Source organism: Tamandua tetradactyla, chromosome 21 (assembly GCF_023851605.1).
Source record: "Tamandua tetradactyla isolate mTamTet1 chromosome 21, mTamTet1.pri, whole genome shotgun sequence".
Taxonomy (NCBI): domain Eukaryota; kingdom Metazoa; phylum Chordata; class Mammalia; order Pilosa; family Myrmecophagidae; genus Tamandua; species Tamandua tetradactyla.
The window spans coordinates 1036135-1061314 of NC_135347.1; the positions used below are offsets into that span (position 1 = coordinate 1036135).

The 25180-nt window shown below is 39.1% G+C and overlaps 1 protein-coding gene across 2 annotated transcripts in view; it reads left to right on the plus strand.

The window, feature by feature from the left end:
- Positions 1-25180, plus strand: part of ALDH7A1 (aldehyde dehydrogenase 7 family member A1) — an 82515-nt gene that overhangs the window by 54243 nt on the left and 3092 nt on the right. For both annotated transcript variants that reach the window (XM_077138777.1, XM_077138776.1), the window contains exons 9-16: positions 3790-3887; positions 9057-9098; positions 12155-12249; positions 13905-13989; positions 15312-15418; positions 17826-17942; positions 19092-19189; positions 19387-19460. In XM_077138777.1, the coding sequence (XP_076994892.1) occupies positions 3790-3887; positions 9057-9098; positions 12155-12249; positions 13905-13989; positions 15312-15418; positions 17826-17942; positions 19092-19189; positions 19387-19460 (716 nt within the window). The remainder of the gene's footprint in view (positions 1-3789; positions 3888-9056; positions 9099-12154; positions 12250-13904; positions 13990-15311; positions 15419-17825; positions 17943-19091; positions 19190-19386; positions 19461-25180) is intronic.

The following is a 25180-nucleotide window of genomic DNA, read 5'->3' on the forward strand; positions in this document are numbered from 1 at the left end:
ATATTAGTATAGGTACTCCTGCTCTTTTCTGATTGTTTTTTGCATGGAATATCTTTTCCCAACCTTTCACTTTCAACCTGTGTTTATCCTTGGGCCTAAGGTGTGTTTCCTGTAGACAGAATATAGATGCGGCCTATTTTTTAATCCATTCTGCCAGTCTATGCCTTTTGATTGAGGAGTTTAATCCATTAACATTTAGTGTTATTACTATATGGGCAGTACTTCCTTCTACCATTTTGCCCTTTGGATTTTATATGTCATATCTAATTTTTCTTCTTTTTACCTTTACTCATAGTCTTCCTTTCTACACTCTTCTCCACAACTCTCTCTCCTGTCTTTTCATATCTGTCTCTAGTGCTCCCTTTAGTATTTCTTGCAGAGCTGGTCTCTTGGTCACAAATTCTCTCAGTGATTTTTTGTCCGAAAATGTTTTAATTTCTCCTTCATTTTTGAAGGACAATTTTGCTGGATATAGAATTCTTGGTTGGTAGTTTTTCTCTTTTAATAATTTAAATATATCATCCCACTGTCTTCTCACCTCCATGGTTTCTGCTGAGAGAGCTACACATAGTATTATTGTGCTTTCCTTGTACGTGATGGATTGCTTTTCTCTTGCTGCTTTCAAGATCCTCTCTTTCTCTTTGACCTCTGACATTTTGATTATTAAATGTCTTGGAGTATGTCTATTTGGATCTATTCTCTTTGGGGTATGCTGAACTTCTTGGATCTGTAATTTTAAGTCTTTTGTAAGAGTTGGGAAATTTTCAGTGATAATTTCCTCCATTAGTTTTTCTCCTCCTTTTCCCTTCTTGTCTCCTTCCAGGACACCCACAACATGTATATTCGTGCGCTTCATGTTGTCATTCAGTTCCCTGCTCATATTTTTGCATTCTTTTCTCTCTATTTTGTTTTGCTTGTTGGATTTCAGATGTTCCGTCCTCCGGTTCACTAATCCTATCTTCTTTCTCTTGAAATCTACCATTGTAGGTTTCCATTGTTTTTTTCATCTGTTCTACTGTGCCTTTCATTCCCATAAGTTCTGTGATTTGTTTTTTCAGACTTTCGATTTCTTCATTTTGTTCATTCCTTGCCTTCTTCATATCCTCCCTCAATTCATTGATTTGGTTTTTAATAAGGTTTTCCCTCTCTGTTTGAACATTCTGAATTAATTGTTTTAACTCCTGTTTGTCATTTGAATTGTTGGTTTGTTCCTTTGACTGGGCCATTTCTTCAATTTTCCTAGTATGATTTGTTAGTTTTTGCTGGCGTCTAGGCATTTAATTGCCTTAATTCGCTTATTCTGGAGATTGTTTCTACTTTTTTTTCCCCTAGGATATTCTTGCTGGATGACTTTGTTGTCCGTCTGTTCTTCGACATTCAGTTCAGCTTATTCTAGTCCTCTAGCTTAGATTTCATTTAATAGATCAGAAATTTTCAGTTCTTGTTTTTTTGTTTCTTGCTCTACCTGTATTGTGCCTTTTTCCCACCCCTTAGGAGGGTCTACTTAGGTATTATAGACCCCAGTTAGATTTTCCCAGACCAAATTGTTTCAGGAGGAAAGAGTCACCTGCGTCGTTTTCCCTGAGGGTGAGACCCAGCAGGTTGAAAGGCTTTCCTATGAAGTCTCTGGACTCTCCGTTTTTCTTATCCTGCCCAGTATATGGTGCTTTTCTGCCTGCAGGTCCCACAAACATAAGGTGATGTGGTACCTTTAACTCCAGCACACTCTCCCTGCTGGGGGTGTGGTGGAGACAGAGGAGAGGTTGTAGGCTGACTTTAATCCTTCCCTTTTCCAGACCCTGGGGTCTGAATTCCTTGAGGGGGAATTCCACCTGAGCTGGGCCCCACCCCTCTCCTGGGGAAGGCACAGACTCCGGACAAACACTCACACAAGTTCAATTCTGCCTATGCCTGGGGCACTGGAGCCCAAGAAGCCTTGCTACTGTATCCAAAGCATAATCAATCCATAGAAACACAGCCACAGAAGAGAAAAAGTAAAATCATTTTCAGAGCAGGACCCTGTTCCTCAGATTTGCCAATCAAGAGCTTAAGTTGGTATGTTACTCTGTGTATCTCCAGGTCCTATGTGCTGCCTCCTTTTCTGCAGGGCCCAGACCTTTTCAAATCCACAAAAACCTCTGTTTTTCTTCTTTTCTCTTTTTCTGTCTCTCTGCCCCCTCTTCACCGGGGCAAAAACCAGTGACCTCTGCTTTTACTCAAGGTTCAGCTGAGTTGGAGGCCTATTTTTAGTAGTCAGAATTTGTAAAGTAATTCCACAATTGGAGCTTGGTTGTGCTCAGCCCCTGCTGCTGTTAAAGTCTCTTTCCTTTCCCCTCTGGGAAGCAGCCTGTGGGGGAGGTGTGCTGGCCTCTGTTGCTTGGGGACCTCACAGTTCAGGGGGGTCTCGCAGTCAGTCCAACTGGTCCAGACTGGGGTACGCTGTGATTCCGGTCACTGAAGTGGCCCCAGCAATTGTTCTGTACTCTTCCTGGGTATTTACTACCTGCACTGGAGGACCAACTAAATCCCATACCTCGCTAAGCTGCCATCTTGGCTTCTGCTGTCCAGAACACTTTTGTCAGCCCTAAAAGATACCCCATATCCTTTAGGAGTCACTTCCCTCATTCTTCCCTTCCCCCATCCTTTGGCATCAGTAATCTACTTCCTGTCTTGATGGATTTTATCTACTCAGGGTATTTGTGTCTGGCTTCTTTCACTAGCATACCTCCTCTTTTTAAGCTGAAACTGACACTAATTGCTCTGATGAATATTGCAGTCATCATTACCAGCTTAAACCTTAATTGGGTGTGGTTTCATAAGAGTTGAATCTTATGATCCATACTGGGGTGGGGGGTGAGAAGATTTTTAAAATATTAGTGTCCTTCAAACACTTTCACTGTACCACTGGGTTTACTAGGTACTCTCAGAAAGGTACAGCGATAAATTGGTTCATGTTTTCATGTGAATGAGAAAATGTTGGAAAGTACAGCTCCTTCATACACAGTGCATAGTGGAGTATAACCAAAATGTCATTTAAAGCATTGATATTCTATCTTTGACCTGCTGTATTCTTATATTTGGGCATCCAGTCCTTTGCATTGGGCTTGGAATAGCTCAAATAATTATCTCAGTGGTATCCAGGAATGCAGTCAGAACCACCCTGAGTGCCCATGCCCACGTTTTCTGTGCTGAACCTGGGGCGCCTTCCTGGGTCATTTCATCAGGCTGTCCCAGCCCTGCCTTATACGCCCTGGAGGTGGCCCTACTTGGCCCACACTGGGCCCTCTGAAGCCCTGAGCTATAAGCAGAGAGGATCAAATCAGTAGTATATAACCTGTGTTCCTTAGAAACAACTGGGAAGTCCTGGCACTGCCTTGTAAGTCACCTTCCATGAGGGATACCTTAGGATGTTTTCCTATAGTTTTTAATTCTTAAAGGAATTATTCAATAGGTTAGGAGTATGCAAAATAACTGGAATGCTCATTATTCATGAAATACAAGGAGACACTACGATTATGTTGTCCAGTCACCCACTCAGTATAGGGAGGACTTTCTTCCTTAACTGAGAAGCTTCCTATCAGGTGATTTCCGTTTACCGAGAGCTCATAGAACGAGTTAGCCTCTATTGTTTTTCATGCAGGTCTTCCCTTTTGCCCCTGGGGTCGACTGCCTTGCAGTGTTGACTGACTGCCCTTTCAAGAGGCCATGTTAGTGTTTCTTGCTAGGTACTCGCGGGTGCTGTCGTTTCTGGGTTCCTCTCCTTGGGTGACCGTGTCTTTTAACCCACAGCACAGCAATGGCCAAAGATGAGCGTGTGAACCTGCTGTCCTTCACCGGGAGCACACAGGTGGGGAAACAGGTGGCCCTGATGGTGCAGGAGCGGTTCGGTGAGTGTTGGCTTTCTGATGAGGCTTTTAGTTCCCTGAGAGGAAGTTGGAGTTTTCACTTCTTGTTCCTTTCAGTAGAGTTACCAGCCGTGTTTTAGAATGTCCCAAGGGTGCAGTTAATAGCAGATTAATATTAAGGACATATTACATAATGTGGAAAAGAATGTCATCTTTCCCTCCAAGTGAATATATTAGTGTCTATCAAATACTATATTAAATTCAGTCAGACTTGTTTGGCAAATTAAAAAACGAAAAATCACAGTTTAAACAAGACCGGTGAGTAAAGGCTCTAGAGTGAATGTGGAATAGAAGACTTAAATCTGCTCTTCTCTCATTTATATTTCATGTGTATATGTCTGAAAAGTGCTGTGTAGGCATAGCTTTGTACACTCTACTTCTCAAAAATAATATTGTTGGCTATTTAGAATATCTATTTAGAATTTAGACTCTAATTGAAACACAAGGTGAGTTTTAACTGGTTAATCTGCTGCCCATTTGCTATATAGGCTTTGCTTTTAAAAAACAAAGTTACAAAAAAACATTGGGGGGGAGCGCAAGAACAGTTCAGTGGTAGACTTCTTGCCTGCCATGCAGGAGACCTGGGCTTGATTCCCGGCCCATGTACTTCCCCAAAAAACTGAAACAAACAAGCAAACAAAACAAAAATTCAGCAAATGGTGCTGCAGTAATGGGATACTCACATGGAAAAGGAATGAAATGTGACCCCCGTCATACAGCATACAAAAAGAAAAAAACCAAACCCATTAGGGCTAATAAATAGTTCAGCAAAAGTGTATGATACAAGGGCCGCGGTGGCTCAGCGGGCAAGAGTGCTTGCCTGCCATGCCGGAGGACCTCGGTTCGATTCCCGGCCCCAGCCCATGTAAAAAACAAACAAACAAACAAAATATAATAAAACAAGAAAATGTTTAAAGATGTTTCCCTTTCTTCCTCCCTTCCTTCCTTCCATCCTTCCTTCCTTCTCTCTGTCTTTAAAAAAAAAAAAAAAAAAAAAAAGTGTATGATACAAAATCACTATACAAAAATTAATTGTATCTCTGTGTACTAGCAATGAACAATCTGAAAATGAAATTCAGAGAACAATTCCATTTAAGTATTAAAATAAATACATTTAATACAGTTAATAAAAGAAGTGCAAGTCTTGCACACAGAGTATTACAAAGCATTATTAAAATAACTTAAAGACCTAAATGAATGGAAAGACTTTGTCATGAATTATAAGATTTAACATTGTTAAGAAGGTACTGTTTTTTTTTTTTAATGTACTGGTTTTATCTTTATTATTTTTACCTCGTTCACTAATAGTTCTGTGATGCAAGGTTACCATACAGTTAAATAATATCCGCATTGCACATCTAGGGCTATACAGCCAAAGAATCAGAATTAGTACAAATACGAGAACTATATTTACAATCTGTATAATCAAGCTTCAAACATCAGTTATTTACAAAATAAAACATGAAAATGAAAATTTGAAATTAATAATGTACATTGTTGCGAATGTGCTCAACTCCTTCACTGGGGAGAGATCAGTTTGCAGAGTCTTGGTTCAAAAAGGCCACTTATGCTTCATGGGCTCTGTTTGTTGTGGTGTGTGGGGATGGTGACAAGAGAACTGACTCTCAACAACAAGTACTTTAGAGCCACAGAGTCTAAGACGATGTTCTAAATGTGAGAAGACTAATGGAGTCCTCAGGTCGACTGATGCCAGAATATTCAGCATGAAAAAACATTAACTCAGAGACATGAACAACAACAACACACAACAGCCAGGCTTTGGCAAGAGACCAACCTCAGCTTGGACTTTCCATTTGAGCACAGCAACTTGGCTGTGAGTTTTTAACACGAATATTATACCCACTACAATTTAATGTTTTAGATGATTGGAGGCTTTCCTAAGGTTTTATAAGGCTCAAATCCTAATTCATAAATGGCCTTTTGAACAACAATCTCTCAGCTGATATTTCAGTTTTCTAAGGAAGCACAAATTAATAAATTCCTGCTCTATACAGTAATGGTTTGGCCCGCATCCTGAGTAAATCATCAGCCACAGTGGATGGCTGCAGTACACACAAGTTAGAATCTCATTTAAAATACACTGAGCAAACCTTCTGAGAGCAGCAGCAGAATTTACCTTTTTTCTTAAGGAGTAGGTTAACAATCACATTTTAAAAAGGGAACCAAAAAGTATAATGAAGGACCCAAATCAAACAGCCCAAAACTGTCCTGGAGAACCTGAGAGGGACCCAACACAAGGAAATGCAGGTGCTGATAGGTGCTCCATGCTAGATAATCCTTTCTCTTCCAGTCCAATGTGCAATTAATTACAGCTATATAAATATGCCTTACAAAAGTAAATATCCCTGTAAATTAGATTACAAGCAGCAGGCAACAAAGTCTTTGCTTTGAAGTATGTGCAAGGAAAGGTTGTCTTATTTTGAAATCCAAATGCCCTTTCATAATGATTTCATTTATTTTATCTTAAAAAAAAAGCTGAGGCCTCCATCTAAAATATGAGAAATTGTGTAAGTCACAAGGGGGAAAAAAAAAAGAGGGTGGTTTCTTAATTGGGAAAAATTATTCTCCCTTTCTTTCAACACTTTTTAGCAACAAATTGGTATTGCGATGGCCACCCAGTGCTAGAGGCAGCCCTTCCTGCACGCCTGACTGTACCTGTGCATGGGCTGGCTGGCCCCCCGCACAGTTTTTGCCTCGGAGCTGACTGACTCCCAGGCAGATGCACAGACAGGGAAATCTGAGCAGTAGTTTGATATTTGTCCTGACACCAAACTTTTCTTTGGCGGGAGAAAAGAGGGCTCGGAGAGTGAGAGAGAGAAGAGATGGGTAGTTTTGGCTAACATTATTTTCTTGACTTTTTTTTTGACTTGTTTAAAGAATGTAAAGATAAACCAGAAGTACTTTAGGAACACACAAATAAAAGGAAATTCTTAACTTTCTTGCTATTATGGCTATAGCGAATGCATCACAAATAGTTTTTGACCTAAACCCTCTCTCAGAGCTGCAAAGTGGGGATGGCCTGTGTGGAAAGGACATAACAATTCTGAGACTGTTCCAATAATTTGAAATGCACCCCTAGAGAAGCGGGGGAGGCCCACAGGGGCTGTCTGTGCTGGCTGGCTGCAGATGGTGGAAGCACACCTGCTTGATCCCCCACAGAATATTCTATGTCCTGCTTCCTCTAGTGTCCTAACAAGGCCTTCTTATCTGGGCACATTATGGACAGATGGTTCTGGGTGGCTTATTCTAATATCTGACACCTCCAAAGCAAAGACTTTCCAAGCCAGTTTTGTTTGAGTTAGAAGAAACAGGTACTGTTTTTAAAATAATGTCAAGATTTAATGTAATCCCTGTCAAAACAGCTGCCATTTTTTCAGCAATTTACAAGCTGATCCTAAAATTCATATGGCAATGCCATGAACTCAGGATAGCTAAAACAATCCTGAAAAAGAGTATACTTACTCCGAAGCTATAATAATCAAGACAGTGTGGTACTGGTATAAAGGTAAGACATATGAACCAATGAAATAGAATTGAGAGTCCAGACAATTAAACTTTTACATTTATGGCTAGTTGTGTTTTTTCGTTTGTTTTTTGGCGGATTAGTTTTTGGTAAGGGTGCCAAGACATTTCAGTGGGAGAAAGAATAATCTTTAAGCAAACAGTGCTAGGACAACTGGACACCCATATGCCAAAGAATAAAGTTGGGTTGCTCCCTCACAGCATACACAAAAATGTAACTCAAAATTAACCGGTCAAAGACTTAAATATAAAAGCTAAAATTATAAAACCCTAGAAGAAGACATAGCAGGAAATCTTTGTGACCTTCAGTTAGGCAATGGATTCTTAGATGTGACACCAAAAGCATAAGCTACAAAAGAAAAATAGATGAACCAAACTTCATTAAAACTAAAAACTTGGTTTTTTTTAAAGGATACTATTAAGAAAGTGAAAAGAAAACCTATAGAATGGGAGAAAAGAATTGTAAATCATATCTAATAAGAGTCAAATATCCAGAGTGTACAAATAACTGTTACAGTGCAATAATATAAAGATGAATAATCCAAGTAAAAATTGGCAAAGGACTTTTTTTAGAGAAATTGTAAATTTATAGAAAAATCAAGCAGAAAATACAGAATTCCCAAATACACCCCCCTCATGCACACAGTTTTCCCTATTATTAACACCTTGTATTACTGGGGTACCTTTGTTACAATTAATAAACCAATATTATCATAATTATACTGTTAACTGTGGTCCATAGCTTACATTAGGGTTCACTGTTTGTGTTATAGAGTTCTATATGCAACTTAAAATTTTTTTTCTAGTACTATATGTACAATACAAAATTTTCACTTTCAGCCACATTCACTTACCCCTCATCCACTACCAAAACTTTTCCATTGCCCCAAACAACTTTTCTTAATCATTAGCATTAATACCCCATTCCCAGTCCCTGCCCCTGCCCCTGGTAACCTGTGTTCTACTTTCTGATTCTGTGAATTTGTTTAGCTTGATTATTTCAAATCAGTGAAATCACACAATATCTGTCATGTTGTATGTGGCTTATTTCACTGAACGTGCTATCTTCAGTGTTCATCCATGTTGTCGCATGTGTCAGAACTTTGTTCCTTTTCATGGCTACATAATATTCTATTATACGTACATACCACATTTTGCTTATCCATCATCTGTTAATGTATACTCAGGTTGCTTCCATCTTTTGGCAGTTGTGAATAATGCTGCTATGAACATCAGCGTGCAAATATCTGTTTAAATCTTTTAGGTATATGCCTAAAAGTGGCATTGCTGGGTTATATGGTAATTCCATCCTTAATTTCCTGAGGATCTGCCAAACTTTCTTCCACAGTAGCTGCACCATTTGGCATTCCTACTAACAGTGAATGAGTGTTCTTATTTCTACATATCCTCTCCCACATTTATGCCATTTCTTACATTGCCACCCTTCTGGGTGTGAAGTGGTATCTCATTATGGTTTTATTTGTATTTCCCTAAAGGCTAATAATTCGGAAACAAAAATAATTAGGGATAGGCTATACTTTGAGACCATCTACGAAGGCACTTTAAATATTACAGTAGGCATTAATTTGTGTTTATGTATTTTTAAAGGGAGAAGTTTGTTAGAGCTTGGAGGAAACAATGCTATTATTGGTAAGGCTGCCTGTTTTTTTGCTTTGCCTTCTTTTCTGGTAAATATATCTTCACGTCATCACGAATATTTAGAAGTTGTTTAGGAGCTTGTCCCTTTAATGTTGTAAGACATTCTATGCTGTGTGTGCCTGAGACCTAAGTCCCATGTTTAGGAATTTCCCTGCAGATCAGGCCAAAACTTGGTTTGAAAGCAGGGTTAACTAGAAAAGTAAGCTGTTTTTGTATGTGGAAAATGTTACTTACCCAAGGCCTAGAACCTGTGTATGAGGCTTTCACTGTAGTGTGATACTCTTTTCTTTGTTATTCCCTTCTCCTGTTTTCTATAATCTGGCCTTACGTTTCTATAGAATACTCTTATGCGACTTGCTGATCCTTTGGATTTCAAAATACTGGTTTTTCTGTAGTGGCATATCTAGTGCTTTTATATTTGGAAGGAAAACCTCCTTATTAAAGTACTTTTACCACTTACCTGTAGACTTAGAGATGACTTGATTCTCTCTTTCATTGTTTGAGTTTGGCACACGCATACAAATAGTCGAACAACTTAACTTTTGGATAATGTAATGAATATAAGTAGGTTGAGACTCAATAGAAGCTTGGCTTTTCTGATGAAAAGCCAGACTTGCTACTAATCCCTGGTTTGCCATCATCATCATCATCATGTTTAAGTATTCATTATATATGTGATGGATGCTCAGAGTTTAAAATGCATGTATTGAAGGGGTTGTTCCCATGAACTCCTCATCTGGTTAGAGAGATTTCATTAAACAATGCAGGTGATGATACTTTACCTCTGTAGTCTTTCTCTCTGTTTTAGATTGTAAAAGCTGCCAGAATGCGATATACCAGAAATGGACCCACTTTTTAAAAGGGAATTTATTAAATTTATTTATTACAGTTCTGAGGAAGTGAAAAATGTCCAATTAAGGCAAGGCTATAAAAATGTCCAACCTAAGGCATCCAGGGAAAGATACCTTGGTTCAAGAGGGCCAGTGAAGTTCCGGGTTTCTCTCAGCTGGATAGGCACATGGTGAGATCTCCTTGCTTTCTCTTCAGCAGCTTCCCCCGTGCTCTGTCCATTCTGTTGGCTTTGCTGGTTCTGAAGCTTTTTCCAAAAAAGTTCCCTCTTAAAGGGCTCCAGTAAGCAACCCCACCTTTAATGGATGGAGACACATCTCCATGGAAACCACCTAATCAAAAGTTACCACTCACAAATGGGTGGGCCACATCTCCATGGAAACAATCAAAAAGCTCCCACCCAGCAGTATTGAATGAAGATTAGAGGACATGGCTTTTCTGGGTTCCACCACGGATTCAAAACAGCACACTCCCCTAAGCCCATGAACCCCAGTCTAATTGTGAGAAAAACAGACACATTCTGACAGCTGGGCCTCCTGCAGTATACGTGACCGGCACTACTCAAACCACGTAGGCCATCCAGACCAAGGAGAGACTGAGAAATTGCCACAGCCCTGAGGAGCCTAAAGAGACGTGACAGCTAATTGGAATGTATCCTGGATGGGGTCCTGGGCCAGAAAAAGGATGTTAGGGAAAAACTAAAGCAATCCAAATAAAGTAAGGGCTTTAGTTAATTAAAAAATGCACACAGGGGCAGGCCACAGTGGTTCAGCAGGCAGAGTTCTCGCCGGATATGCCAGAGACCTAGGTTTGATTCCCGGTGCCTGCCCATGCAAAAAAAAAAATATATATATATATATATATATACACACAGGTAACATTTAGTGAGCACCTGGAAGTGCCTGTGTTGTGCTAATCTTTTTTTTAATATGCTTTATTTCATTGAATTCTCACAATCTCCTGAGGTAGATACCACGAAAGGTAAGACTGCACAGCTTAAAGAGATTGAGTGGCTGAGGTGACAGGAGGCTGGTGCCACAGCAGCCAGACCCCAGAGCCAGAGGTCTTTCCTCACATCCTTACTACGGTCCGTTAGTACCCAGGCACTATTACCCCATTATACAGATGAGGAAACTGAGGCTTAAAAAGTTAAAATAGGGCAGACCATCGTGGCTTAGTGGCAGAGTTCTCGCCTGCTGTGCCGGAGACCCAGATTCGATTCCTGGTGCCTGCCCATGCGGAAAAAAATTAAAAGTTCCAGTAACACAACTAAGAATGGTGGAGCTGGGTAAGAACCCTGGTCTGATCTATTGCATGGACCACATCCTTAACCATCCTGCTAGTCTGAGGGAGCTGTTGTAATTGGAAATGGTAAAAATTGAAGACACAGGAGAAAATTGCAGCTGTAAATTTCTGGGAGGCATAAAAGTGGAAAGGGTTAATCTTGGAAAGACTATGCTGATTTTTTTCTTCTGAGGACAAAAGAGGAGGAAATAGACAAAAATCAGAGATATTTGGAAGTGATCTGATGTTGATGTCTTCGGAGGGGCTGAGGAAGCGTGAAGGGCCCTTTGTGTGATCTCCTTGAGGTTTTCTGTGAAGTACAGCATTGTCCTCTGGTGCAGGAGTAGAGAGCTCGAAGTGTTGGAAGATCTAGAAAAGCTTCTGCAGGGTGGCAACAGGAGCCGTTCGAGGGGATCCACTGAGGCCACTGAGGGCATAGAAATTGCTAGAAAGCATGGTTTGATGGGGGTGGTAGTCAGAAGGGTTGTGTTGCTCTCTCTAATTCATCAGCGGGCTCAGAGAAGCTGGCTTCATAACAGGCCAGGAGATCGAGAGTGCAGCAAGTAAAGCTGACAGAGAGTCTGAAGGTCCTTGGAGAAGAAACTGATGAGGATACAGCGGAGGCCCAGCCAGTGTCAGAAACGGGGAGAGATGGAAGACGAAGAGGCCGTAGGAGCGAGAGTTAGCATCTGTACTTGGGAAAAGAGCAAGAGCTCATGGCTTTGTTCTCTTAAAAAGTATGCTTTTTCCTCTAATGAATATATGTATCTCTGCAATATTAATAAGCTTTTTTACAGGGATAGTTTTGATGTTCACTTACCACGCTCTCTGAAAGCACCATTTTATACCGGCTAGCAAGTGCCTTGTCTCCTTGCTTTGCCACATTGACTGGTGTGTGTTTGTGCTTCCCGAAGCTTTTGAGGATGCAGACCTCGGCTTGGTTGTTCCATCAGCTCTCTTTGCGGCCGTGGGGACAGCTGGCCAGAGGTGTACGACTGCGAGGCGGCTGGTGAGTGTGTCTTAGTAGGCACATGAGACTGTCCTGCTCTTAAAACATCACTTTTTAACAAGTTCTATTATTATAGAGGTGTCACAGAAGTACTGCTAGAAAAATGTATTCTCTAGATGTGATTGGGAGATACGTAACTCGACTATTCTCACGTAATCAACCAGGACCCTCCCTTCCCCTACCTCTCAATCTTAATCCTAGGACAATATGGGCAAAATCCAAAGCCACACAGGAATAAAACAAGCTAAACATCTTAACAATTATAAAACTATTCGCTAAAATGACAGCACAGGCTTCCGTATAAAAATATTTTCAAGATTAAAACATTTTAAAGGTTTTAATTTATAAGTATATAGTCTCCATACATAGATATGACAGATTTTTTTCAGTATGTGCAGTGATGTTTATTGAAGCATTGTCTGTAATTACAAAACAGTGAAACAATTAATGCCCAACAAGCAAAGGATGGTTTACATAAATACCTGTGGCATGCCACAGAGCATTTAAGAATGATGATGTAGAATTACATTAACTGATATGGATATTTTTTTGTGCTAAAAAAATATGACTACAAACAATATGTCAAATAGCATCCCCATTTTTGTACAAATAAAAAAGATTTACATATACATGCAAAGAAAAAAGATTAATTTTTAAGTGTCTATAAGGAGATGTGGTTTAGCTTCATTGTGCAGGGATTTGTAAAGTTTCTTCTCCACAATTAGATTTAGCTGGATTTCAGTTTTATGGAATTCAGCCTTGATTTTCATGACCTCTTTATGGAACTGAAAATTTGTATGTCCTATAATCGGTGTTTAACTAGGTTCAATATTTGGCTGCATTTGCCAGATTTTATTATTGAAGTTGATTTTTCTTCCTCTAATTAATAACGAAAAAAAGGTTAAAGTTGAATTGCTCTCCAACATTACGAGCAGATTCCTTATGAATAAAGTTAACAATCTAAATTAACTGGAATAAGAGAAAGCATGAATAATTCAGTTTTTACCTTTCCCATATTTATCATAGTTGCAATTCTCAAAAAATCTGTGATCAGATGTTTATAAAATATTCACTGCTGATTAAGTTAGTCCAACTTAAACATTTATGCCATCGACACTAAGAAGAAAACAGAAATGCTCCGAAAGATTGCATGCCGTTAATCATATGATAAAATATGAAATGACATGAAAGCCAAGCATTTCACTATTCAGCCAATATTTATTTTTCCTTTGTGTCTTGCAGCAAATATACAAGGCCCTGCTTTATGTTTGTTGTTAAACATTAAGTGATAAAACTGTGTGGCTCACACAGTTATATTCTGAGATAAGTATCTTGCAGTTCTCTGCTAATTAAGAAGCCCCATTTCTAGAACAGAAACAGGAATAGTTGATTTGTGAAGCTTAGCCAAATATCCCTTAGAAAAGTGATCAAAATGTGGCTTATGATTTTATTCTAACTTCTACCCACAGGAAATTACTACCTTCGTGACAGTTAATATTAAATTAAAAATTATGTAATTCTAGAAAACACACTGCTTGTGTTTTCAGAAATCACATGTTCAGAACTATTAATAAAAATTGTACACTTCTAAAAAATCTTGTTTATTAATCTTACTATTCCCTTGAATGTTTTGTTTTTTCTTTTTTTCCACTTAGTTTTTACATGAAAGCATCCATGATGAAGTTGTAAATAAACTTAAAAAGGCCTATGCACAGATCCGTGTCGGGAACCCATGGGACTGTGAGTATCTGGCTCTGTTTCTAAAAGTTTTCCCTGTTGACAGCTGGTGGTACTAGAGTTTCTGATCTCCTAAGATGCCACCCCCCGCCCCCCGAGAAGCTCGAGGGCATCTGTACAGCATGTTGGGCCTTTGGGGTGTCCTGTCTTCTGCTCCTAGGGTAAGAGCCTCAGTGCTTGATGCTGGTGGGTGGGCCTGGAAGAGCTCGTCCACTGGCTGATGTTTAGGTAGGTGAGATTTGATTAGTTATTCCTTCTTTTCCAAGCCATTTCCATCCTCTGTCAGGGAGGGCTACCGGAGACCCCTAACTCATTTTCCTGCTTCCACTTTAGCCTGCTGCAGTAACCAGAGTGACTTCTTAAATATAGTTAGGTGATTCACTCTCCTGCTTAAAACTGTCCAGTGACATCTCATTGCCCTTAGCCTGAATCCTCAGTTCTTTCTGATTCCTTCTTTAGCAGGCTCAAGCGGCCCAGCAGTGTGGCCCCAGCCTCCTTCCCTGCCTTCATTCCAGCTTCCTTATATACTACTTAATCCCTGAACTCCAGCTCCTCCAGCCTTCTTTACTAGGGTCTAAGCATTCCAGCTTCTGTCCTGCTGTGAGGAATGCTTTTCACCCATATTTTCCCATGCCTGGCTCCTTTTTATCCTTTGGCTCTCAGTGAAAATGCTGCCTCCTCCCAGAAGCCTATCTAAATCTTCTTCTTCCTCTGGCTCTGTGGATGTCTTTGAAACTGTTTTCTAAGGATGCACAGGCGGTTTGGTGGTAGAATGCTCGCCTGCCATGCGGGGGACCCTGTTTCAGTTCCGGGTTCATACATTTCCGGCAACCATAACATAGGACAGCATCAGTCTCTTCCCATTGAATTGCACACCAGCTGCTGACACTGTGAAGTTCTTTAGAATGATCACACTGGCCTGAATTAGATACTTGGAAGTGAATAAACTGATCCTGTACTTTTAATGCAGTGGCCTGATTGTTGATAGCCGTTCTTCTAAATCAGGGGTCAGCAAGCAGATTTGCTCTGTCACCTGTTCCTGTAAATAAAGTTTTAGTAGAGCACAGCCACATTCATTCATTTGCTTGTTGTCTGTAGTTGCTTTGGGGCTACAGTGACAGAGTTGAGTAGTTGTGATAGAGACCATGTATGTCATGCAAACCTAAGATATTTACTCTCTGGCTCTTTATAGGGAAAGATTGCTGGCTCCTGCTCTGAACCGAGAGGATATGTGAAGGGATTGATCTGTTCATTGGGAAAACTGTTATAGTAAAAAAATGATACCATTGAGGGTAAAATGAAGAGTGTTCCTTTTCTCTCTGCAGCTAATGTTCTCTATGGACCACTCCACACCAAACAGGCAGTGAGCATGTTCCTTGGAGCAGTGGAAGAAGCAAAGAAAGAAGGTGGCACAGTGGCCTATGGTGGCAAGGTAATGACAATTGTCTGAGATAAATAGTAAGGGCTTTTTACTTTCCTTTAGGTGCTAGCAAGGATTTGTATTCCTCCTTCTCCCCATCCTTATTATACAGGGAAATATGCATGTTTTAAAGAATAACAACATAAAATACATGGAACATTTCTGAAAGGACCCACGAGAAACTCACAGCCAGATTGCCTTTGAATTGGGTCCCTAGGAATTTAAATGGAAAGGAGACCTCCTTTTACTATGCTTTTACTATGTATCTCTTAGACTCCATACTTACTGATTATTTGAAAAAGCCAATTAAACCAGGAATCATTAAAAAGCCATAACCATTTAATTTTAATTTAACACATAACTACATTTATTTGTGATCTTTTTGACGTAAGGGGGGCAAAGTATTTTCTTAATGTATAATTGGAACTTTTTGTCTTCATCCTTGGATAAGCTGTATGTTACGTAAAATTTAATAGCTATACTTTATAATTTCTCTGTCTTTAAAATGCACTGAGAACTGAGTGTCTTGTGGAGCAGTCTGGGAGCAGAATCCTTCCAGGTTTTTACATTTAGTTCCCCCTTCTCTCCAGTTTTTTACCATTGACACTCACACCTAATTGGATAGCTGTGTGGGTGTGTGTTTATTTTTTTATTACTTGTATTGAGTTTTTTCCAAAGTACTCAACTTAATACTTAGAAAAATAGCTCTTTTTGTTTTCCTTTGTGTAATATTTATTTAAGTTACGTAATGCAGTATGGCATTACAATAACAAACATAGCTGATGTACACAGAATTGGGAGTAAGTACAGTTGACTCTTGGTAAATGCACGGTTCAAAGAGTGAGAGCAGGATTATAGGGGTACTCTAGAGAGTGAACCACAGCCAAAGCAGATGGCTGTGTCAGAATAATTTATGGAAGGAAAGGCAAGCATTGGTTAAGTAGAGATGAACTAGTAATTTGATTACGTGGAAGTTGATTAAGAGAACTTCTGCAGTACATCCTTTTAGAGCTTTTGATTTTTTGTAAAATGGGTGTAGATTACCTATTTTTAAATTATAGAAAATTTAAAATAATCACTATAACTGCATTTTTAAACTTTTTTTAACTGTAAAATATAATATGTATACAAAAAAGCAATAAATTTCCAAGTATATTTTAATAAGTAGGTATAGAGCAGGTTTTAAAAGTTTGGTAGGGGTCAGAGTTCCACAATTTTTCTTTTTTTTCTTCTAGCTGCTTCAAAGACACTGGAGACCAACAGAAACATCAATATAATGATTTAGCAGTCATACTCATTTGTTAAATTCCATCTTCACTGTTATGCTCCTCCTTCTCTTTAAATAACATATATACATAAAAGCAATAAATTTCAAAGCACGCCACAACAATTAGTTGTAGAACAGATTTCAGAGTTTGATATGGCTTACAATTCCCCAATTTTAGGTTTTTATTTCTAGCTATTCTAAGGTACTGGAGGCTAAAAGAAATATCAGTAAAATGATTCAGCAATCATACTCATTTGTTAAACCCTACCTTCTCTGTATAACTCCACCATCACCTTTTTTTTTTTTTCTCACGTGGGCAGGCACTGGGAATCAAACCCGGGTCTCTGGGATGGCAGGTGAGAACTCTGCCACTGAGCCACCATGGCCCGCCCCCCACCATCACCTTTGATCTTTATCCTACTCTTCAAGGGTATTTGGACTCTGCCTTTTCTAACTTTTTCATGTTGGAAGGGGCCATCAATAAAATGGGATAGGGGGATGGAACTACTTGACATTCTGGAGAGTCTGGCCCTTCTACATTTCAGGACTTATCTGGCCCAGGGACCCATCTGGAGGTTGTAGGTTTTGGAATCTTGTGGGTTTGGAACCTTTGTAGAATTTTACATAATGCCCTAGATGTTCTTTAGGATTGGTGTACTGCGTTTTTTTGTGTGTGTGTGTGCTGTATGGCGGGGGTCATGTTTCGTTCTTTTTCCAAAAGAGTATCTCCTTCTGCAGCACCGTTTACTGAATTTTTGTTTGTTTTTGGTTTTTTATTTCTTTGCTTGTTCATTTGTTTGGGAAGTGCTTGGGCCAGGAAATAAACCTGGGTCCCCAGCATGGCAGGTGAGAATTCTACCACTGAACTACCCTCACGCCCCAGTAACTGCATTTCTTTTTAAACATAACTTGGTCTTGATACAGGGCTCCACCCTGACCCCTTTTTTCTATTTTTCTCTGATCAACAGAGTTAGATCCAATAGGAGAAAGCATTTTCATTTATGATAGGAAGTTATTTCAGAGAAACAATTCACCTAGTGAACAATGTTTCTTTTTTTCTCATCTAAGTACAGGCAAAGACTGTGTTCTCTCGACCCCAAACACTATAAAACAAAATGCTTTAATTGTTTTTATTTCATTTCTCTACTTCAGGTTATGGATCGCCCTGGAAATTATGTAGAACCGACAATCGTGACAGGTCTCTCCCACAACGCGTCCATTGTGCACACAGAGACCTTTGCCCCAATTCTTTATGTCTTTAAATTCAAGGTAGAAACTGATTCTGTCTCTCATGTCTCTAGTCTAATATCAGACAAATGAGAAGACTAGGGGAAGGTGGAGATGTATTACCTTTCTCTTGACTGGTCTTTAGAGAGGTTTAGAAAGCCTCTGATTGGTAGAAATTTACAGGTTAAGAATAAAATATGATCAGAGAAGCACTTTGAAGGCATATCAAGCTAGGGGCCAGGGGCTGTAAGGTGAGCAGAGGACCAGTATTGGAATTTATGGAGAGTTTGGCCCTCATCTCTTGTATCCATATCTCTAGGCTGACTGGGACGACTTCTGCAGACAAGGGACTGGATAGTTTGATATCCTGAGTCTAAATATCAGCAGACAGAATATAAAACTGGGTGGCAGTGTGAAGGTCTGCCTTAAGACCTGCCTCAGAGGAAGGCTGTGGAGTTTTAACGTGATAATGGGAGGGTCCTGTGCCCACAGAAAGGCTGTGCACTCGCCAGCAAATTTTTAGGATTGAATTTTGAGACTGCAGAAATTAAATCAGGGTTTGAATGTGTCATAATTAATACTTAAAGGATAATGAGAATTGCACTGTATTGCAACTATGTGGTTGCATTTCTTTCTTTTTTTTTTTTTTTTTTTGCATGGGCAGGCACCGGGAAGCGAAGTTGCATTTCTTTATCTTGCTTTAAGATGCTCTTCACATGCAGTGACTGGAGAATATTTGTGTTTTGTGATAGGTGTATGTGTAGATGCATGTATTTGTATTTGTGCGTGTGACTATGAGATCTTGAACAAAATATTTAGCCTCTCTGGGCTTCAGTTGCCTTAACTATAAAATGGGGGCAATATAGACTTTTTTTCCTGGGGTGAGAATTAAATAAATAAATGCATGAAAAGTACTTACATCAGTTATTGACATTTGGTAGAGTGCCTAAATTTTGCAATTATATGTAGTAGCTGGAATGAAAGAATGTATTAATCTTTGTTTCTCAACATAATTAGGGAATAAAGTTATGAAACATAATACAGGAGAACCATAGAATTAATAAAATGACAACTTTTTTGTTCCTTTTGTACACTAAAATTATACCAGTACACCTCATGAAAGGAGTTTAATGTCACTGAACTTTGATTTGAACCCTGTCCTTTAACAGCTTCTAATGTCTGTCCTTATAGGATGAAGAAGAGGTCTTTGCATGGAATAATGAAGTAAAACAGGGACTTTCAAGTAGCATCTTTACCAAGGATTTGGGCAGAATCTTCCGCTGGCTTGGGTATCTCTTTGTCTATTTTAAAATTTTGTTCAACTCCGATTTGTGTAATAAACAGACTTTACAAAAGGGAAAAGAAACCATCGTAGCTGAAAATCCATTTTCAGCGTGACACTCTTAGAATTGTTTGTTTTTTATTTACCTGTTTGGCTTTGATTTCCTGGGCACTGCCCTCACCATGCCTCCCTTTTTACACACAGACCAGAAGGATCGGACTGTGGCATTGTAAACGTCAATATTCCAACGAGCGGGGCTGAGATTGGAGGCGCATTTGGTATGTAGAGAATCATTTCTCCTTTTCCATATTGGGCAGCCGAGGAAAAATTGTAGATGCTTTTAGAAAAATTTGTCTGGGAAACAAAACACTGCTTTTATTCTAAAACCATAATCTTACCTGATTTGACATACATAGATGGTGGAGCATATTTTCCATATTCAAAGTTACTGTCTGTTCAGACGCAGCAGCACGTAAGTGCAGGGCCCTAGCCTGAGCTGTGTGAACCCCTGAAATGGTGCCATCACCTATTTCTGGCAGAGGGCCCAAGACCCACGAAAGATTAAGAACCACTGCCTTAAAGCCAGAAAACTTCACATGAAATATTCTGGCTTTTCTTTTGCTAAGTGGACACAGTAAATGTTGAACATTATTTTTCCTAGAGGAGATGCAAAATGTGTATTTTCTCTGGACGCTGTTCCTGTGTTCTCTTAATAAACTTTGGATTCTCAATGCTTAAATTTAGTAATAAATTTAGTAATAGCTGGAAAAAAAAAAACTTCCAATCATGTATTAAGCTTTACTTTTCAAAGGTGTTAGAAAATATACCAAGAACAGATGACTTTGTTTTTGGGTTTATTTTTGTCTTTTATATATATATATAGAGAGAGAGAGAGAGAGAAAAGCAAAATGAACATGCATTAATACCCGTGAAAGTTTAAATAATTAGCGTTTGGTCTAAATAATTTGACCAAATGGTGCAATTACTGTTCATTGCCCCTGACGAGCCCTGCCCTACAACTTGAGTGTCTGTCTGCTGTTTTATTCCCTGTTTTCCAGCCCGTACATGCTTTCATTTATGCTTTCAAAATTTTTCAGTTTTTAAAAAACTTTATAAAGGAAAGAGCAGTTCCCACGCTTTCTTCTTTCACCTTCATTTCCAGAGGCAATTCCTTTCAGGCTTTTCTTACTGAAAGAAGGAAAACTTACCTTTGAGTTTACCTCAGTTTTTCTAAATAGTGTGCTTTAACTGCTGTCTTTTGATTTGACAACTTTAAACATTCTCTGCTGACCTTCTGATATGATAGATTAGCCTTCTTGAATCCTCCTTTTCCCTTTATCTTCCCAATATGGTACAATATCCTCTCATGAAGTGAGGTCCAAAGGAAACCAGCCCCTAGCTCCCAAAAGTCCTCTCCCAATGGAGTCATGCAGGATGTACTGAATTCCTCTAGGAAAGGATTGTGATAACAAGTGTGAAATGTTGTGTAGGAAAGTTCATTAGCAACTCAGTGCTTTTATCAGGGGTTGGTCATACAGCACCTCTCTGCCTAGCACATACCAGAATTCCAGATCCCCAAAGGGAAAGCAGGTGTTCAGAATGAATCCCGTTGCTTATACAAGAGTTGTTGAGGCCCAGTCATCCTCTTATCATTTAGGGAAAGTTTTGTATCAGTTAGGGAACTGTTTACCAGTCAAGTCCCAGCTGCCAGCCAAGGACCAGCCTTACAAGCAGACCTTCCTCAGACCCTCTGCTTTTATTACATTACAGTTTGTAATGACTTTCCCCTCAGGATTTTTAAGACATTAATCATTTATCTTCTGGTTTCCAGTATTGCTACTGGAATGGACTCGGTCTGTTTTGATTTAGGACCCTTTCTTCTCTCAGATTTTTTTTGGCTACTATTTATAGTTGATGCTTTGAAATTTCACAAGTGTATGTCTCAGTGGAGATTAAAAAAATTTTTTTTTGTGGTTTGATAATCAGTTGGCCAGTCTTTTGAATCTTCTTTTTTTAAAACAGCTTCATTTGATATGTCACATACCACAAAGTTCACCCCGTTAAAGTGTACAGTTCAGTGTTTTTTTAGAATATTCAGATTTGTTTACCCATCACCACTATCAAATGGTCCTTTCAATCTTGGGAATCATTGTTTTCTTTTTGTAATATTTCTTAGATTTTTTTTCCCTACTCTTCTGTTTTCATTTCTAGTAATCTTATTAGTTGACTGTCATCTCTCAAATAATTGATTGCCTATTTTCCATCTCTTTGTAGACTTTTTGTTATTTTACATGGGAGATTTCCTCACATTTTTCTTCTAATGCTTATATTGAGTGTATTTTTTTATCCTCTGCCATCATTAGAACAAATACCAATACAAGCCTATTTCTTGTGCTTTGATGGTACACTTTTTGTTTGTTTTAACATTGTTTATTGTGAAATATATATACAAAAAAGCAATAAATTTCAAAGTATATTGTAACAGATTTCTAAGTGTGGTATGGGTTACAATTCCACAATTTCAGGTTTTTCCTCCTAGCTGCTCTAAGATACTGGAGACTAAAGGAAATATCAGCATAATGAATTAGTAGTCATACACATTTGTTAAATCCTACCTTCTCTATTGCAACTCCTTTCTTCCTTGATCCTTCTCCCAGTGTTTAAGGATATTTGAACAATGACCATTCTAACTTCTTCGTGTTGAAAAGGGGTGTCATCATTATGGGGTGGAGGGATAGGACTGGTTGATGAATTTCTGAAATTCAGGGCTTATCTGGTGATTTTAGGTTTCTGAAAAATAAACTTAGTGAATGAAGCTTTTATAGCGTCTCAGATTCAGCCTTGGGTATTCTTTAGGGTTGTCAGGAATAATGCTGTTTGGGGCTTGGCATAATTAGCAATATCTTGCTGAAGCTTGAGTAAGAGTACCCTCCAGAATAGCCTCTCAGATCTGTCTGAAATCTCTTATCCACCGATACATTATTCTGTTACCTTCCTTTAACCTGTTTGGTCATGTAGGCATTGTTGATCCCACAGTGCCAAGGCCAGGCTCATCCCTGGGAGTCATGTCTCACGTTTGCAGGGAGACTTTCACCCCTGGACGACATGCCCCGTGTAGTGGGAGGGGGATGATTTTACTCGCAAAGTTGGGCTTCGAGAGGGAGAGGCCACATCTGAGCAACAAAAGAGGTTTTCTGGAAGCAAGTTTTAGGTATAATTATAGGTAGACTTAGCTTGTTTGCTATAGAAATAAGTTTCATAAGAGCAAGCCTCAAGATTAAGGTCTTGGGATGGTACACTTTTAAATAGTATCCTTTTGTTTTATGGAATCACTATCTTCTTTTAACCCTCTAAGGACATTAAAATAACTTTTAAAATATTTTAGCATAAAAGCAGTGTGTGGTTAAAAATTAGAATATATACATAAGCATTAAGCTAGAAAGTAAATTTGTATTTCACCATCCAGAGGTTTCTATTCTTTTTTTTTTTATTTTTTAATTTTTAAAAAAAATATGACAGCAAACACAAACATTCTTATGATCATTCTGTTCTACATATATAATCAGGAATTCACAATATCTTCACATAGTTGCATAGTCATCATTATGATCATTTCTTAGAACATTTGCATCAATTCAGAAAAATAAAAAGACAACAGAAAAAAATTCATACATACCATACCCCTTACCACACCCTTTCATTGATCACTAGCATTTCAGTCTAAATTTATTTTAACATTTGTTCCCCCTATTATTTATTTTTATTCCATATGTTTTACTCGTCTTTTGATAAGGTAGATAAAAGGAGCATCAGACACAAGGTTTTCACAATTACACAGTCACATTGTGAAAGCTATGTCATTATACAATCATCTTCAAGAAACATGGCTACTGGAACACAGCTCCACATTTTTAAGCAGTTCCCTCCAGCCTCTCCATTACAACTTGACTAACAAGATGATATGTATTTAATGCGTAAGAATAACTTCCAGGATAACCTCTCAACTCTGGAATCTCTCAGCCATTGGCACTTTATTTTGTCTCATTTCACTCTTCTCCCTTTTGGTCGAGAAGGTTTTCTCAATCCCTTGATGATGAGTCCCAGCTCATTCTAGGATTTCTGTCCCACATTGCCAGGAAGGTTCACACCCCTGGGAGTCATGTCCCAACATGGAGAGGGAGAGGACAGTGAGTTTGCTTGCTGTGTTGGCCGAGAGAGAGAGGCCACATCTGAGCAACAAAAGAGGCTCTCTTGGGGGTGACTCTTAGGCCTAATTTTAAGTAGACTTAGCCTATTCTTTGTGGGGTTAAGTTTCATATGAACAAACCCCAAGCTTGGGGGCTCAGCCTGTTGCTTTAGTTGTCCCCACTGCTTGTGAGAATATCAAGAATTCTCCAGTTGGGGAAGTTGAATTTTCCCCCGTTCTCACCATTCCCCCAAAGGGACTTTGCAAATACTTTTTTCTTCACTGTTCAAATCCTTCTTCAGTTAGAGTTTTAAACTTTTTTTTGTAGTAACAGACACAACTTGGAAGTTCTCATTTTAATCACCTTCAAGTGTACAATTCAGAAGTATTAATTACATTCATAATATTGTGCTACCATCACCAAATCCATCACCCTAACTTTTTCATCACCTCGAAGAGAAACTCTGTACCCGTTAAGTGATAACTGCTTATCTTTATCCCAGCCACTGTAACCTATCATCTACTACCTGTCTCTCTGAAATTTGCTTCTTCTAGGTATTTCATTTAATTAAGATCATACAATATTTGTCTGTTTTTCTTTTTTGTTTGGCTTTTTTCACTCGCCATGATGTCTTCAGAGACCATCCATATTGTAACATGCCCCAGAACTTAATTCCTTTTCACAGCTGGGTGACCCTCGTGGATATATCCACGTTTTGTGTGTCCATTCATCTGTTGATGGGCACGTGGGGTGCTTCCACCCTTTTGACCATTGTGTACATGCTGCTGTGAACATTGGTGTGCAGATGTCTGTTCCAGTCCTGCTTTCGTTCTTTGGGGCATATATCAAGAAGTGAGACTGCTGACTCATGGTAATTCTATTTTCAATTTTCTAAGAAACTGTAAACTGACTTCCGCAGTACCTGCACCATTTATAATGCCACCAGCAATGTGTAAGGCTCCTGTTTCTCCACATCCTCACCCACCCTTAACTATTTTGTTTTTGTTTTTGTTTGAATAGTAACCATCCTAGTGAGTTTGAAGTGTTATATCATTGTGGTTTTGATTTGCATTTTCCTGATAACAAGTGATATTGAGATGATTTTTGAGATAAGGGGACAAAATCTTCACTCCATCGTCTTAAAGCTGGAATTCCATTTACTCTTCAGATGCCACGTAGGCTGCTTTGATGATATAGATTTCTCTTTCAGGTCTTTTGGTCAACATTACAATTGGCCAGGCTGGGAATCTTAAAGCTGCTTCTGTGGTCTGTCTGTCCTAGCTTCTTGTCCATTCAACAAATAGGTCTTAAGTCCCCACGTAATACCTGGCATTGTACTAGAGTAGCTGTCAAGCTGAATAACATGCATCTCTGTATTTGGAGAAGGCAGACATGCACATAAAAAATGATAATAAAATGGAATGAATACATCCAGAGCCTAGCTCATTTTTCTCCTAAGGGCACAGGGATCGCCTTTGCTACTTGGAGGCTACTGGTCACAGTTAATCTGGGGGAAACCTGGTGTGCCTAGATACCCTTTTTGAGTGATGTGGGGCAGTGACATTTAAACAAAGGCAACTGTTGTTCTCTGGTTTTCCTACAAGTTTCTCTCCCCACCTCATACATTCTTACCTCCCCATCCCCCAGCTCAGAGCTCCCAGTTTGGATAATTCATCCTCCCCATAATTTGCATTCACCGATTGCTTACTGAAGTTACCGAACACTTTATTACAAGATCACAATGAAGGGAAAATCTTTGAATTCCACTGAGATATCTGGAACTTTCTAAAGTGCAGCTTCAGGGATTGAAC